The 15,302-nt window shown below is 36.1% G+C and overlaps 1 protein-coding gene across 1 annotated transcript; it reads right to left on the bottom strand.

The window, feature by feature from the left end:
- Positions 1–1,855: 1,855 nt before the first annotated feature.
- LOC107289518 (vomeronasal type-2 receptor 26-like) lies at positions 1,856–11,855 on the bottom strand. The gene is made up of 5 exons (XM_015818291.1): positions 11,568–11,855; positions 8,106–8,966; positions 6,128–6,355; positions 4,277–4,403; positions 1,856–2,757 (listed from the first exon to the last, which is right to left on the bottom strand). Exons 1-5 carry the CDS (start codon positions 11,853–11,855, stop codon positions 1,856–1,858), a joined length of 2,406 nt encoding a protein of 801 aa, XP_015673777.1.
- Positions 11,856–15,302: the final 3,447 nt, after the last annotated feature.

Here is a 15,302-nt window from a genome sequence, read left to right as displayed (position 1 = left end):
GAATTTTATGAAATTTGGAATAAATGTTATAATTGGCTAGAACAGAGAAAGAAAAAGATATAATTATTGATGTATATAAAATGTAAATAAGATGTAAAGAACATTTAAAATGTAAAGCACTGTTCTGTTAGAAGAAAAGATTTATGTTTATGTAGTTTTGGTGTATGGTGTATGGTGAAAAATAAAATAAAAAAAATTATATATATATATAAAAAAAAGAACAAGATGTCAGCCCAGATATAACTTTAGCATTGCATGGTGGGGTAAACTCCCATCACTTGCCTCAGCTTCTGCTCACCTAGCATTTTGAAAGCATTTTGAAAGCAATGAGAGTAGATAAATAGATCTCCCCATTTTGGTGGGGAGACAAGCTAGTATTTTGTGCAGGTGGTCAGATTCCTGTCAGTTCTGAACCTTCCTGCTTGTAATGCCTGTTTGCAAGGTGGCTCTGGTGGGGGGGGGGGGCTTGGATGACTCTACAGAAAGAGCTGGTCATCTTTCTTTCTGATGTGAAGCTAGCTGGCCCTCCTGTAGTGCACCTTGGGAAGCACACAAGCATTTACCATAACAGACCTAGTAAATTGGTAGCCAAACTACTATATGCATTACATTGTGGATAACGTAACAACACCATAGGGTAATAACAATAGTTGTAAGCAGTCAAAAGTCATATAGAAATCTGGCAACCTATAAGTAAAAATGGAATGATGTATGTATGTATGTTTGTATGTGTGTATGTATGTATGTTCAGGAACCCTGCAATAGTGAAAAGCTTTTGATGCAGTGCCTCAGACATTTTTGAAAGCTTGTCTCAATCATAGGACTAAGCAGTGTTCAAAAACAATGCAACAAGAATAATATTAAATTAAATTTAAGTCTCCCTCTCCCTCTCTCTCTCTCTGTGTGTGTTTGTGTGTTTGTGTTTGTGTGTCAGACATTGGGAAATCCTACCAGGGCTGTAAAGAGTTGAAATAAAGGCAATCCTGAGGCATGATCATAGCAATACAAGAACAGGTGCCAGATACATAGAAACGGGGTTCTATCGTACACGACCTAAGGTACAAACTCTACAGAGAGGTCTCAGAGGCATCCAACACATAGTGAAATATGTAAGATGCAGGCAGGTACATTACACCCTAAATGGCCAAACAAAGGAGTGCCATTGTGTACATTGATGGACCAGATTATCACAAGTCCAGATTTTTTTTTGGGGGGGGGGTGTTCCATAGAATGTTGTGGAGAATAACATATCTAAGATCCTGTGAGACTTCCAGATCCAAACAGTCAGGCAGATACTGACTAATCAGCAAACATTGTGATGTTAGCCAGGGATCAGAAGACAGCAGTGGTAGTAGATGTAGTGACACCAACTGACAGCAACATCAGGAAAAAGGAGAATGAAAATCTCAAAGAGTACCAGGGCTTGAAGGATTAATGAAACGGGATATAGAAAGTAAAAGGCAAAGTGGTTTCAGTGATAGTTCAAGAACTCAAGGCTGTTATCCTACACTGAGAGAGTGGCTCCAAAATATCTCATAAACGTCATCAGAATTCTCTGTGTGAACATCAGAAGAATGCAGTCTAGGAATGATTAAAGTGTTATGCAGAACTCTCAATTTCCCAGACCCTAACCCTAACCCTTTCATAGAGGACCTGAGATTGAGGAAACCACATACCACCCATAGTATAAGAATGAATATATGCATATGTATAGGTACAGGTATAACTATACACACACACACACACACACAAAATATATACATACATATACATACACGCACACACACCTCAATACAGAGTTAAAGCACTATTGACTAATTCAAAAGAATTAAAGGTCATTCAGGTATATATTCTTCTAATGATTTTTTATGCTTAGCCTTTCTTTCTTATTTAAATCAGGTCTCCATATAATGATAAAACATTTGGGGAAAAAGATACAAATCAATATTCCAACACTGGAGGTTATGATAGAGAAAATCTCCACAGCAACCATATATTTTCCCTTGGTGCTCAGGTATGTTGGAACGAAGGACAACCAGACACTGCAGAAGATCAACATGCTGAAAGTGATAAACTTGGCTTCATTGAAAACATCAGGCAATTTCCTTGCTAGGAAAGCCACTATGAAGCTAATAAAGGCAAGGAAACCCAGGTAGCCCAAGACACAGTAGAACATGTAGTTGGATCCTTCATTGCATTCCAGAATTATTTCTTCTGCCATTGAACTCATGTTAGCATCAGGGAATGGGGGAGATGTTATCAGCCACACAGTGCACATAATCCCTTGAACAAAGGAGCAGCCAAATACTACAGACATGGCAAGTTTGTTCCCTACCCACTTGGTGATCTTGGTCCCAGGCTTGGTGGCCATAAAAGCCAGAACCACAATGACAGTTTTGGCTAAAACACAAGAAATGACCACTGAGAAGACAATTCCAAAAGCAGTTTGACGAAAAATGCATGTCACCTTGGATGGTTGGCCAATAAATAGCAAAGTACAAAGAAAAGATAACAAAAGAGCAAACAGGAGAACATAGGTCAGGTTCCTGTTATTGGCTTTAACAAGAGAAGTATCCTGATGATTAATAAAAATCCAGAGGACTACAATTGTAATGAAAGAACAGAAAATAGCAGAGCTGGCTAAAATGGTCCCCAAAATTTCTTTGTACATCAAGAATGTTAATGGTTTGGGGAGACACAGATCTTGGCTATTGTTTGGGTACTGATCTTCTGAACAATGGAAACAGTCATCCATATCTAGGGGAAAAAACATTAGTTTAGAAACAGGATAGTTCTGAAATCCCATTCATTAATTAAATAAGAAACTAACAGGTAAATAATAATTGTTTTGACTTAGAATGTGAAATCCAAACAAATTTCTATAATTTGCATATGCATCTAACCTCAGTAAAGGCAAATAAGGCAGGGCATATATTGCATTTCAAGTAAATGAAAGTCATCTGGGATGACTCTGAAAATGTTTCTTTATAACCAATCAACATTATTATATTTGCTTTATGCATATTAAAAAGTCATCATGATGTGGAGGTTTGTGAACTTGTGATATTTTTAACTGGAATTTGAATTGGTAATTTGTAAATATTCTGTTTCTGCATGGCTTTTTAGCCTGAAATCTCATTTGCCTTGTTGAAAATCACATACAAAATTCACTAATTAAAAGCTGGGGATCATGGAGATAGAGTTTTGAATTATTTCTACTGCAAATAAACATGAAATATTTTACAGCACTGTTCATTTTAATTTTCAAAGACACATTAACAACTCTTCATGGCATCACAATGTAAGAATCACAAAATTAAGAGTGATTTCACTATTTAAGATTTCAGAAGCTCAAATAATATAAAGAAACCAAGAAGTCCAGTGTGAATTCTGCTTTTATTTTAATTTGCATTTGAAATTATTATTGTTGGTTGCATAGTCAGCCACATATTTTGATAGGATTTGACATTTTTGTCCCTCTATTGAGTACTTCCCATGGACCTGGAATAGGGAGATGTTATTGATATTAAGGTTTGCTACACAGTTGGACAGGCAGATGTTTAGACTGATTTTGGCATTTTCATCCACCTATTGAGTCCTTCACAAGAACATGGGATAGGCAGATGTTAATATTTGATGGAGTTAAAGGAATCATTGGAGGATATAAGCTATTCTGAGTAAAGCTGGCATACTAGCTTCAATGTATCTTCTTCACTATACCTCAGTTATTCTTCCAATGCTCTTTTTTCTTCTTCACATGTCTGGTAGATTTGCAACATTACATGCTTACCTATTTTCCTTGGTAAGGAGAATCAGTCTACATCACAGCATGCATGAAGCATGATTCATTGCCATCATTTTTCTGGCCTTTGTCTCTGTGATTTTTTTAGTTTTATTTAAGTGCAGTCCCTATTTCAGCTGTACATATATTTGGATTCTTGTGGTTCTCTGAGCTTGCTACTGTTCCTGCAGTAATTTCATTATTGAGCTGCATAAGATCATCACTCCATGGAAGAATGAATTTTTCTGGCTGTTTTTATTTATTTTGTAATTTCCCCATGCATTGATGATGGTAGATGGTAATAAAATATAAAACAAGATAAGCAAACTCAGACAACCCAACAGGGGTTCTTCTTCTTTTCTCTGTTTTTTAATACTGTGATATTCCTTGGTGAATTAAAACTTCATGATCAGCATCTATTTTTAAATACTAAGAGAAGATATGTGTGTAATTATTGATGTCAGTAGATCCTTCAGCTTTCTGCTTATATCTTACCTTCCTTGTTAGCAATCTTCCCATCAGGACACTGAAGACAATCATAGCAGCAAAATGGCTTTGATTCTATCATTTTTTTAATGTATCCTGAATGGCACTTGCTATTACACAGAGAAAGTGGCTGTACCTATCCATTATGAAAAGAGAGAATGCTTTTGAGTGGCAAGATTGTACTTTTATTACTTATTTGCATATTGATCTATTTGTTATACTCTCTTGGGCAAAACAGAAATGGAAGGTCCCTCCCAGAAGTTCAGAAACAAGATCAGGTTTCATGTTTAACTTCCCTCCCTCATTTACATAATCCCCTCAGAGATGAAGTGACTATTTCTGTCCTAAAACTAAGCCTCCTTAATCTGGTCAGGCCAGAAGAAAAGAAGTATGACTCATGAGGACTAAACCAACAAAAGATAACGAGGATTCAGCCTTTGCAAGTACTCAACAGCAGACCCATTAAAGAAACTGCAACAGTGTAACTGGGTGAAAATTCACAGACATTCTAGTTCATAGGTGTCAAACTCACCATGTCATGTGACGTGCTACGACGTATTACGACTTTTTTCGCATTGGCGGAGCTGGGGTGGGTGCGGTCCCCATATGATGCAACCGGCCCATGGGCAGGCAGTTTGATACCCCTGTAATCTAGTTCTAGATAACAAGCATGCACCTAATCTCCCATTATTCATTAACATAGGTGGAAAAGACCATTTCCAAACACTGCTATCTCCTTAGCAATAGTATGAACTTTCCTCCTCCCATCAACTAAAAATAATTTGATCCACCCTCTGTGGCTCTAGATAACTACCAGCAAATCAGAGCCCAGAATTCCCTACTCCGTAAGTTACAACTCCTATCAAAGTCCTTCCATTTCTTTTGTTTTTGCTCTTACTCTGGTTCTTGTTCCTGTTCCCATTCCTGTTTCTCCTATGAACTGGAACTCAATAATCCTGACTGGTAATAAGGTGTGAGCATTGTGCTCCATCTTTTGAATCTACAACATTTTATACTGGCACAGTCTAGAATAGCTTCTGCTGGTTTTCAGTGAAAAGAATATCTACTGTACTAAGTATAAAATCATGCTGTACCATAGGAATATCAAAGCAAGGATAATAAACTAAAAATTAGTAAAGCAAGAATAAACTAGACAGGAAGAAAACATTGTACAACAACATTGTGAAATGTTTCATTTTAAATGTCCCAAAACATCCTAGTACAGTATGCTCTACACATTGGAAACCACTAGGAAAACACTTTCTCTGTGTTCCCCTGACATCTCATTACTGATTGGAAAGGTATTTTTCAGTGTTTTATATAAGTTAATCCCATAATTTCCACTTCTTTGAAATAGAATTTTCTGTAAATGTGGCAGAATCATCTATAGATGGTTGACTATGATATTCCAGTTCAGTAAGTTATTTCAGTGGTTAAAGTTGACATATATAAAAGGAGAAAAGAACAGATGCAAATGAATATCGATGAACTCCTAGTGAGACTTCTATTATCTGTTACCACTTTGTGTACTTATTTGTGAAATTATTTTATCTGCTAAACCATTTTATCTTATTCCAAATATTTTAGTTATATTTATCCTTTGCTAGCTATTCAGTCTTTGCACAATAAACACAAATTAGAATTATTATAACAGGTGCATATGACTTATAGAATCCCAAACCACCTTACATATGTCCCCATATTTTTCCTTCCTCATGGCCTGGACAATATATGTGAGCAGAAAAAAGCCATGCAGGGTTTTATTTCCGAATGGAACTGGAAAATGGGATGTTGGATGTGTAAACATTTCTAACAATGGAATAATTATGGAAAATAATCTAAATTGCAATTGGACCATACCTGATTAAATCTTCTGGGCCACACAATAGATTCGTCAGGAGAAGAAAACTTTATTTCTTGAGAACCCATGCCATTGATCCTTCCAATTCTGACTCTCACAAAAGACTGGTTTGGAAATACAATCCAGTTCATAATATCAAATCCAACCTCTAACTCTCCATTCTGACTGAAGGAAACTTTTTCCCCAGCAGTATTATTGAAAGACACCTTTCTTACAAGCTGGTTGAGCTAAATTTAAGAAAGAAGGCAAAAGAGTACAGTAGAAATTTAATTCCATTAAGAATAATGTTCCTTCCTCTTTGGAGAATGCAGAGAATGAACTCTTTAAGAGGTTTAAGAGGTCTAGAAGGCAAGGTAATACTGGTTGATTATGCTTGCGTTTTTAGTGTATAGGCTTGAGATTGTTCAAAGATAATAAAACCTACAAAGCAGCACAATTTAATAAAAGTACTAAGTCTATGAAAAACAAACAGGCACAAACAGAATAAAACATATCTGATTCTAATTTATGTCAAGTGAAAATAAAATAATTAGAATTAGAATAGAACTGGAAGGGAGCTTGAAGATCTTCTAGTCCAAGCAGGAGACCCTATATCATGTCAGACAAGTGGCTGTCCAGTCTCTTTGTAGAAACCTCCAGTGATGAAGTATCCACTTCTGAAGGCAAGATGTTCCACTGGTTAATTGTTCTCACTGTCAGGAAGTTTCTCCTTAGTTCCAGGTTGCTTCTCTCCTCGATTAGTTTCCATACATTATTTTTGGTCCTGTCCTCTGGTGCTTTGGAAAAGCACTTCTTTGTGACAGCCTCTCAAATATTGGAATACTGCTATCATGTCACCCTAGTCCTTCTTTTCTCCAGACTAGCCATACCCAATTCCTGCAACCGTTTTTTATATGTTTTAGTCTCCAGGCCCTAAATCATCTTAGTTGCTCTTATCTGCACTTTTTCAAAAGTCTCAACATCTTTTTTGTAACGTGGTAACCAAAACTGGATGCAATATTTCAGATGTGGTCTTACTAAAGTTTTATAAAATGGTACTAATACCTCACATGATGTTGATTCTATGCCTCTGTTTATGCAATCAAGGATTGCATTAGCTTTTTTGGCTGCTGCCACACACAGCTGGATCATATTTAAGTGATTGTCCACTATGTTTAAATGATTAGTGGATAAGTTTTTCAAGCACATTTAATAAGGAGAATATTTGTAATGTAGAAATTAATATATATTACATGGAGATCTTGCTTCCTAGAGGTGTTAATGCTGAGAAAGGTGAAAATAAAGAAAAGAAGAGGAAGACCAGCAGAAAGGCAGATGCACTCAGTTATAGTGGCAATGGGTGCACCAATAGAAGATCTGAAAGGGATAATTAGGGATAGATTAGAATAATTTGTCCTAGAGAAAATCTGTCTACAATGTGGGTAAAAATTGACAATGATATGATATTATATAATCAATTAAATTAATAGATAAAGGATCTGTTTTTGAAGTTTGCAACAAATATATACTTGTTTTTCCTGGAGGTTTCCTATCCAATAAATTACAAGAACTTGCTTAACGATTTGTGATCAGCTAAAGATAAATAGATATTTCACTTTCATTCTAGCACTAAGTAATATTCATCTTTTTATTTTGAAAAAAACTGATTTCCTTTTCAACAATTTGGAACGTGTGCTTGAAACTGTGATAGTTTAGTGATTGGAACTATGACACATTTCACCTAAGTGTTCTTATCTATTTTTGTTCTATATAAGGTGGAATGAAATAAATAATCAACAACATATCCCATATCTCACACACTAAAATACATAATTTTAAAGTTATAGTTAGAGAGAATCCTATGTCTAGATAAATATTCATATCTAGATTCTAGAAAGTCTCAGTAGAATAGCATCCTCCCCAATCTAGGTTATATTACTTTACCTTCAAATATGATAATCCCTCTGCAATTTACAGTTTCCTTGCTTAGAACTTTACCTTCCATGGATGTTGTTTCAGAAGGTTGAGCTTGGCTTCACAATCTCCTGCTTGGTATCTGAATATGGATGCTTGGATGTCTTGCAAAGCATGTGCCACTGCAAAGACAGCATTATAGACACTGTAGCTGTGGCTAGTCATGTCCATTTCAAATACAGATGAAGGAAGATTTTCCAGTTTTTCTTCACCAGTGCAGATGGCTGCATCTTTTTCCCCATTCATGGAGTTGGAGAATGTACATTCAAATGCATTTTTCCAGAAGAGCTTGATAATGGCATCTTCTTTTTTCATGTTAGGCTTTCTCATCTGAAGAAATTCCCGGAATCCCAAAACCTCCCTTGAGTGAATTGCAAAGGAGAGAGCACCATGGAGGAAGTCTATGTCATCATTCCTTTGGAAAGGAAGTGATGTGAAATGCATCTGAGCTGTCAGCACCCACACTTTAATATTTGCCAATAATGATATCTCTTCCATTTGGGATACGGTGGGAATTATCCTCAAAATAATCATATCTTCAGCTTCACCATGGATTAACACTACATTAGCAGAGCTTCTAATAATAACTTTGAATGTTTCAATCCCAGCTTCCACAGAAGAGAAAATATTATTAGAATAAGTAATGGCTGGCAAAGTTTCAAAGAAAGCCAAACAAATGCCACTCAGGGAAAACAGTGGTACAACATCTTGTACAAATCTTTCACCATTCTCACTATTTGTATACAACATCCCAATCCAACTCCACTGGAAGTGGAGCATCAATTGAAGAATTCCATTATATTCATAGTGCACATTTGGGAACATCTGTTGGTATAAAACAACCTGTGCTTTTTCATTTATCTCTGGAGTTGAGCCATAGATGAACTGAGGAAAGAGATGGAAAAGTGGATTGGGGGAAAATCATATTCCATTTTATAGGGAGAAGAAAAGGTTAGACAAAACAAAAGCCCAGAAATTAGAAATTAAGAATTAATTGTGAGTTTGAGCTTCTATTGCAGCAATAATAATAATAAAAATAATAATAGTAATGATGATGATGATGATGATGATGATGATGATGATGATGATGATGATGATGATGATGATGATGATGATGATGATGATAAAGTTGGAAGGGACCTTGGAGGTCATCTAGTCCAACCCCTTGCTCAGGCAGGAAACCCTATACCATTTCGGACAAATGGCTGTCCAGTTTCTTCTTAAAAACTTCCAGTGTTGGCGCGTTCACCGCTTCTGGAGGCAGGTTGTTCCACTGGTTAATTGTTCTAACTGTCCGGAAATTTCTTCTTAGTTCTAGGTTGCTTCTCTCTTTGGTTAGTTTCCACCAGTTGCTTCTTGTCCTGCCTTCAGGCGCTTTGGAAAATAGCTTGACTCCCTCTTCTTTGTGGCAGCCCCTGAGATATTGGAACACTGCTATCATGTCCCCCCTCGTCCTTCTCTTCTTTAAACTAGACATACCCAATTCCAGCAACTGTTCCTTATATGCTTTAGCCTCTAGTCCCCTAATCATCTTTGTTGCTCTTCTCTGTAATCTTTCTAGGATCTCAACATCTTTTTTACATCTTGGTGGCCAAAACTGGATGCAGTATTCCAAGTGTGGCCTTACCAAGGCATTGTAAAGTGGTATTAATACTTCATGTGATCTTGATTCTATCCCTCTGTTAATGCATCCTAGCACTGTGTTGGCTTTTTTGGCACACTGCTGGCTCATATTTAAATGATTGTCCACTAGGACTCCGAGATCCCTCTCACAGTTACTACTATTGAGCAAGGTACCCCCTATACTATACCTATACATTTGTTTTCTTGCCTAAATGTAGAACCTTGCTTTTTTCACCATTGAATTTCATTTTGTTACATAGCGCCCAGTGTTCAAGTCTGTCCAGATCCTTCTGTATCCTAAGCCTGTCTTCTGGAGTGTTGGCTATTCCTGCCAGCTTGGTGTCGTCTGCAAATTTGATGAGTTCCCCATCTATCCCCTCGTCCAGATCATTGATGAAAGTGTTGAAGAGTACTGGGCCCAGAACAGAGCCCTGGGGCACCCCACTACACACTTCCGTCCATGTAGATGTGGTTCCATTGAGGACCACATGCTGAGTACGGCCAGTCAGCCAGCTACGGATCCATCTGGTGGTGATGCTGTCTAACCCGCATTTTTCTATCTTCTCAAGTAGTAGGTTGTGGTCTACTTTGTCAAATGCCTTACTGAAGTCCAATAAATTATATCCACAGCATTCCTCTGGTCCTCTAATTTTGTCACTTGGTCAAAAAATGCAATAAGATTTATCTGGCATGATCTGTTTTTGACAAACCCTTGTTGGCTTTTAGTAATGACTTTGTTTGCCTCTAGGTGTTCGCTGATTCGTTGTTTGATTACTTGAATTATTGAATTATTGAATACTTTACATGTGAAATTTGAAATACTAAGGGAAGTAACTGAGAAGTTATGAATTATCTAATTTTCCATAGAAATAAATGAGCAGAAGATAGGTAGAATTTAATTACATATTGGAACAATTGGTAGACACTGGAACGTAAGTAGGTCTGCTTTGGTGAAATTGACCCAGTGGGTAATGTTTCCATCAGATCATCTCTGCATTTCAGGGAACATCTATATTTGCATCTTATTAATAAAGCAGAACTTTCATTGCAATCTCTAGTTTTGAATATGATACATGTTGAAAAAAATTACCTTCAGAGATAATAAAATATTCTCAACAAGCTCTGTGGTCTATTAGTTTGCAGCTTTGTGCAGCTAGTGTATTTATTTTTATCATCTAAGAAGATACTATCCAGGGATACAATGAATACCCTGTAATTTTAATTGGTTTCTTTCTCTACAATTCAGTTTACAAAATATATTTTTCTTCTCCATTTCATTTCCCATTTTTTCTTTCTATTCTTTCTGTTTTAAAAAGCATATAAGAGAAAGGATGTCTGAAATGGTATAGCATTTCCTGCCTGAGCAGGGGGTTGGACTAGAAGACCTCCAAGGTCCCTTCCAACTATATTATTGTTATTGTTATTATTTTTGTTGTTGTTGTTGTCGCTGTCATTGTCGTTGTTAGTGTAAGTTTATTTAAATAATAATAATAATATTAATACTGTGACTCCACAATTTGTGTATATAAAATAACCCTTGAAATTTAAGTAGAGATAAAAATCAAGAAATGTCAATTAAAGTAGATTATTAGAGGTCTAAGCATCATTAACCCTAAAAGCATGTTGGTATATGAAACAGGTAAACAATTTACAATAAAAAGAATAGATAAACGAGGCCTAAATAAACCTATTAATATATAACTAATTAAATCAAGCAAATAAAGTTTAAGACTTTATAAAATACAATGGGCCCATTTATTCCCTAATTCTCTCACCCTACCTCTACCCCAGGACAAACAAACACCACTGGAAAGAAGACATGAAAGACTTCAAAAACATCATTTTTCTATGCAGGCATTGTACCTGTGGCATTTTGTAGAGGGACAGGATAGTGGTCATGTGGTCTCCAATTGCAGATGTTGGTCCCCCAATGGCAGCTATTGGTCTTTTCTTCATGTCACACCTGTAGTTTGGGATGAATCTCTCCTTGGTACAGAACAGTTCTAATGAGGCACGATAAGTCCATGTTGCAGTAAAATAACTGTTATAGATATGGAAGCCCAGGGTGTGATTGGATAAAATATGAGGATTTTCATTGATCTTCTTGACTGCAAATTGCAAAGCTAAGAATTGTTGATAGATCGGCGTCATCACTCTGAAAGGAAAATTATATATTCTTTCACATAGTTCAAGAAATGAGAATTAGCAGAGTTCACTGTAACATATTTTTTTTAAAGAATTAGCATTCATGTTCTCACCTGTTTTTACAAGTTCAGTACTCTAAACACTTGAAATATATTGGTTACAGTAATGATTTCTGTCCTTCCTAAATAAATTATTTTATAACACTATTTTCAACAGGGAAATAACTTTGGAGCATGAAGTATTTCAAATACATGGTGTTGAAGCAAATACCAGCCCAGTGTTTATGTGGTTTCTTAAAATACTTTCTTGTTCACTTTTCTGCATATTAACATAAAATCACAATTTACTCAAACTCTTTAATTTTGACACTTTAGTTTTCAATTTTATCCTGATCATTACTACAGTAAAAACACGGAAGCATAGAAATAAGATATTTGATAAAGGCCCCTGTCTTTTTAAAAACCCTATGTAGTTTAACCTGAGTGTATTAAATATTACTATGTATTGAATAAAACATAATTCATTATCTATACATTATGAAAAAAATACAGATGTGTTCCCTTCTTTGAAAGTCTTTCTTGGACCCACAAAATGTTAATGAGATGGAAAGTCACAGCTCAACAAATATAGATTACGCATAATCTTTTTCTCTCATTATATAGAATGTTATTCACTGCCTATGAGGAAACCATCTCAAATAAGATTATAAAGTATGTGTCTCTGTGTTTAAAATCAAATTACAAGGTTTCATCAAAGAGATTACTAGACGGTGCTTCTCTGAAGTCCATCACTGCATAGAATATGTAGATCTTAGACAGAATGCCTACAACAATCAGTTCTCCAGGTTCATACTGTTGGTGAAGAAAAGGAAGAGGCTCACTTATGCTGCATTTAGCATTAGGAATCATGCACACCACTCTGGGTAAAAGCACTATAATTAATGCTTCAAATACCACCATGCTGAATGAAGCAATTTTTCTTTAAGCCAATTCATCTCTCCCAGATCTGTCTTTCATTAATTCAGATAGTCCAAGTCCCAGCATAAGTAACAATGATCAAAATTCAGTATTCTAACTATCTTTGAGCCCAGGTTGGAATATTGTGTTGTGTTTTCTCATTCCCTTTTATTTTGTTGTATTTCACTTCTGTTCAACTCATTTGAGATCCATGAGGAACTCAGATGTTATCATGGTTAAATGGATAATTATAGAGGAAGAATTACCAAATGAAAATTATAAATAAATCAAATAAAAAAGCTCATTGACGTTTTCCAACAAAAATAATTTTGTTTTGTTGTTGTTTTCCAGGTGATTGGGTGATAATTGTACCTGTTTCAATGGGTTCAATCATATTCCTGGAACTGAAAGACGACATTGAAGTAAAACTAATTAAATTAGTAATTACATTGAGGATATTACCAAATTGTAATAAATTGTTCTATAAAATAAGAAAGAAAACAGAACTTAAATATAAAAAAACCTGGTATTTCTTTAGTATTAGTTTCTCTAAGTTACAGAAGAGAGTTCTCTGTATAATAAAATAGAATAACGGAGTTGGAAGGGACCTTGGATGTCTTCTAGTCCAACTCCCTGCTCAGACAGGAAACCTATATGATTTCAGACAAATGGTTGTCCAATATCTTCTTAAAAACTTTCAGTGTTGGAGCATTCACAACTTCTGGAGGCAAGTTGTTCCACTGATTAATTGTTCTGTCAGGAAATTTCTTTTTAGTTCTAGGTTGCTTCTCTCCTTGATTACTTCTGCACACTTCTGAAATTAAGAAACTTCCTAACAGTAAGAACAATTAAGTAGTGGAACAGCTTGCATTCAGAAGTTGTGGGTGCTTCAACACTAGAGGTTAAGAAGAGACTGGACAGTCACTTGTCTGAAATTGTATTGGGTCTCCTGCTTGAGCAGGGGATTGGACTAGAAAACCTCCAAGGTCCCTTCTAGTTCTATTTTGATTGATTGATTAATATGGGAAGAATAAGACTGCACTGGATATATTGGCTTGCATATTTTAACATATCAGAAAAATCTGGAGATCTCTTAATATTACAATTTTAATATTTTTTTCCAAACATTTTAATGCAATTTTAATATTTGTAACATTAAAGATTACCAGAGCAATATGTATAATGATTTTGAATGTAAATCAAGAATATTTAAATTTTCTTTCTAAAACTATGTTTCAGCATGGATATGGACATACACTATAGTTATCACACTGTTGCACAGCTGTTATGTGATACCTGGAAAATATATAGTTTCTTTAAGAAGTTGCTAAAAAATGCAGCATGCATAAACTGTGCATAAGCATAATACAGAGTCAAATGAGAAGAAAATATAATAAGGTTATGTCTAATATTGTTACATGTAATATTGCTCATGACCTTTATGTATTTCTTTCTTGTTTGATACAGTAGATGTTTAACTTTTTAAAATTCATTGTGGTATACTGAGCTATCACCTTTTATTTTGTCCCCACAATAACCACATTACAAAGAGATTGACATGAGAAAAAATAACTGGCCCAAAGTCATGTATGGTTAAGAGGATCTGGTATCTCCTGAGCATAATCAAATTTCTTAACCACTACAGTGGAGTGATTCATTAGGGTTAAACTTATATTGTGGTCTGCACCCTCCTCAAGTTTCCATCATTGGGGAAGCTTCCTGTGGCGAGGCGCCACCGGAGGAGACTTTTTCCTGAGCCTCCAGCCCGGGACTGCGTCAAAGCTGTCAAAACAGCGCGGATCAGCTGTTTTGCGGCTCGGAACTTTCTCCCCGGGCGAAGGGGAGAAAGTGAGTTTGGCTGGGATAGGGGTTGAGTTCCCTAATCCCCCCAGGAGCGTTTCTGGGGGGGTTTAGGAGAGAACTCCCCCGGAGTCCTAGCCTCTTCTCCGCAGCTCGGTGTGCTTTCGTTCCTTGGAGCGAAGCCAGACGTCGCTGCCACTGCTGTTACAATGTAGCTGCTTGTGAGTAACTTTTGAAACAGACGGAATCTGTCAGGGGATCTTTATTTTAGTTAAAAAGTGACTTTAACTCGAAGATTTATTGGAATTCTTTGCTTGCTATAAGTGAAAGTGATAAGAAAATGGCCGCGGAAGCATTCCTTTCTTCTTAACAAAAGGAAAACTTTCACTTTCTTTCCGGGTGTGGATTTTAATGGATTTTAACTTTTTTTCAATTTAAAATCAAGTTTTTTAAGTTTATATTTCCTGTGACTTTTAAAAGAAAAGAAAAGAAAAATAATTTGGCAGAATGGCTTCAAAACATACTGTTCCTGCGTTGTCTAAAACAGCTATTTCTTCTCCTGTGGTGCAAACTCAACAACAAAAACCTAGATCTCCCCCACCAACACCTCCTCCCTCCATTACACTTAAAGATTTACAAGAGGCTCTAGCCAAGTCCTCACTGCAGACTTTGAAACAAACAGAAGAACTTTTGGATA

The sequence above is a fragment of the Protobothrops mucrosquamatus genome, unplaced genomic scaffold, assembly GCF_001527695.2.
Source record: "Protobothrops mucrosquamatus isolate PMUCROS unplaced genomic scaffold, P.Mucros_1.0 scaffold711, whole genome shotgun sequence".
NCBI classification, from domain to species: Eukaryota; Metazoa; Chordata; class Lepidosauria; order Squamata; family Viperidae; genus Protobothrops; species Protobothrops mucrosquamatus.
The sequence above is the reverse complement of the archived record's forward strand: the minus strand, read 5'-3'. Positions and strand labels throughout refer to the sequence as shown.

Coding starts and splice junctions, on each gene's coding strand:
- LOC107289518 (XM_015818291.1), bottom strand. CDS start 11,855: ATGACGCCGATCTATCAACAATTCTTAGCTTTGCAATTTGCAGTCAAG. Junction 4,404..6,127: donor GGCCCAGAAGATTTAATCAG/GTATGGTCCAAT, acceptor CATAATGGATAG/GTACAGCCACTTTCTCTGTG. Junction 2,758..4,276: donor GAAGATTGCTAACAAGGAAG/GTAAGATATAAG, acceptor TTTTTCCCCTAG/ATATGGATGACTGTTTCCAT.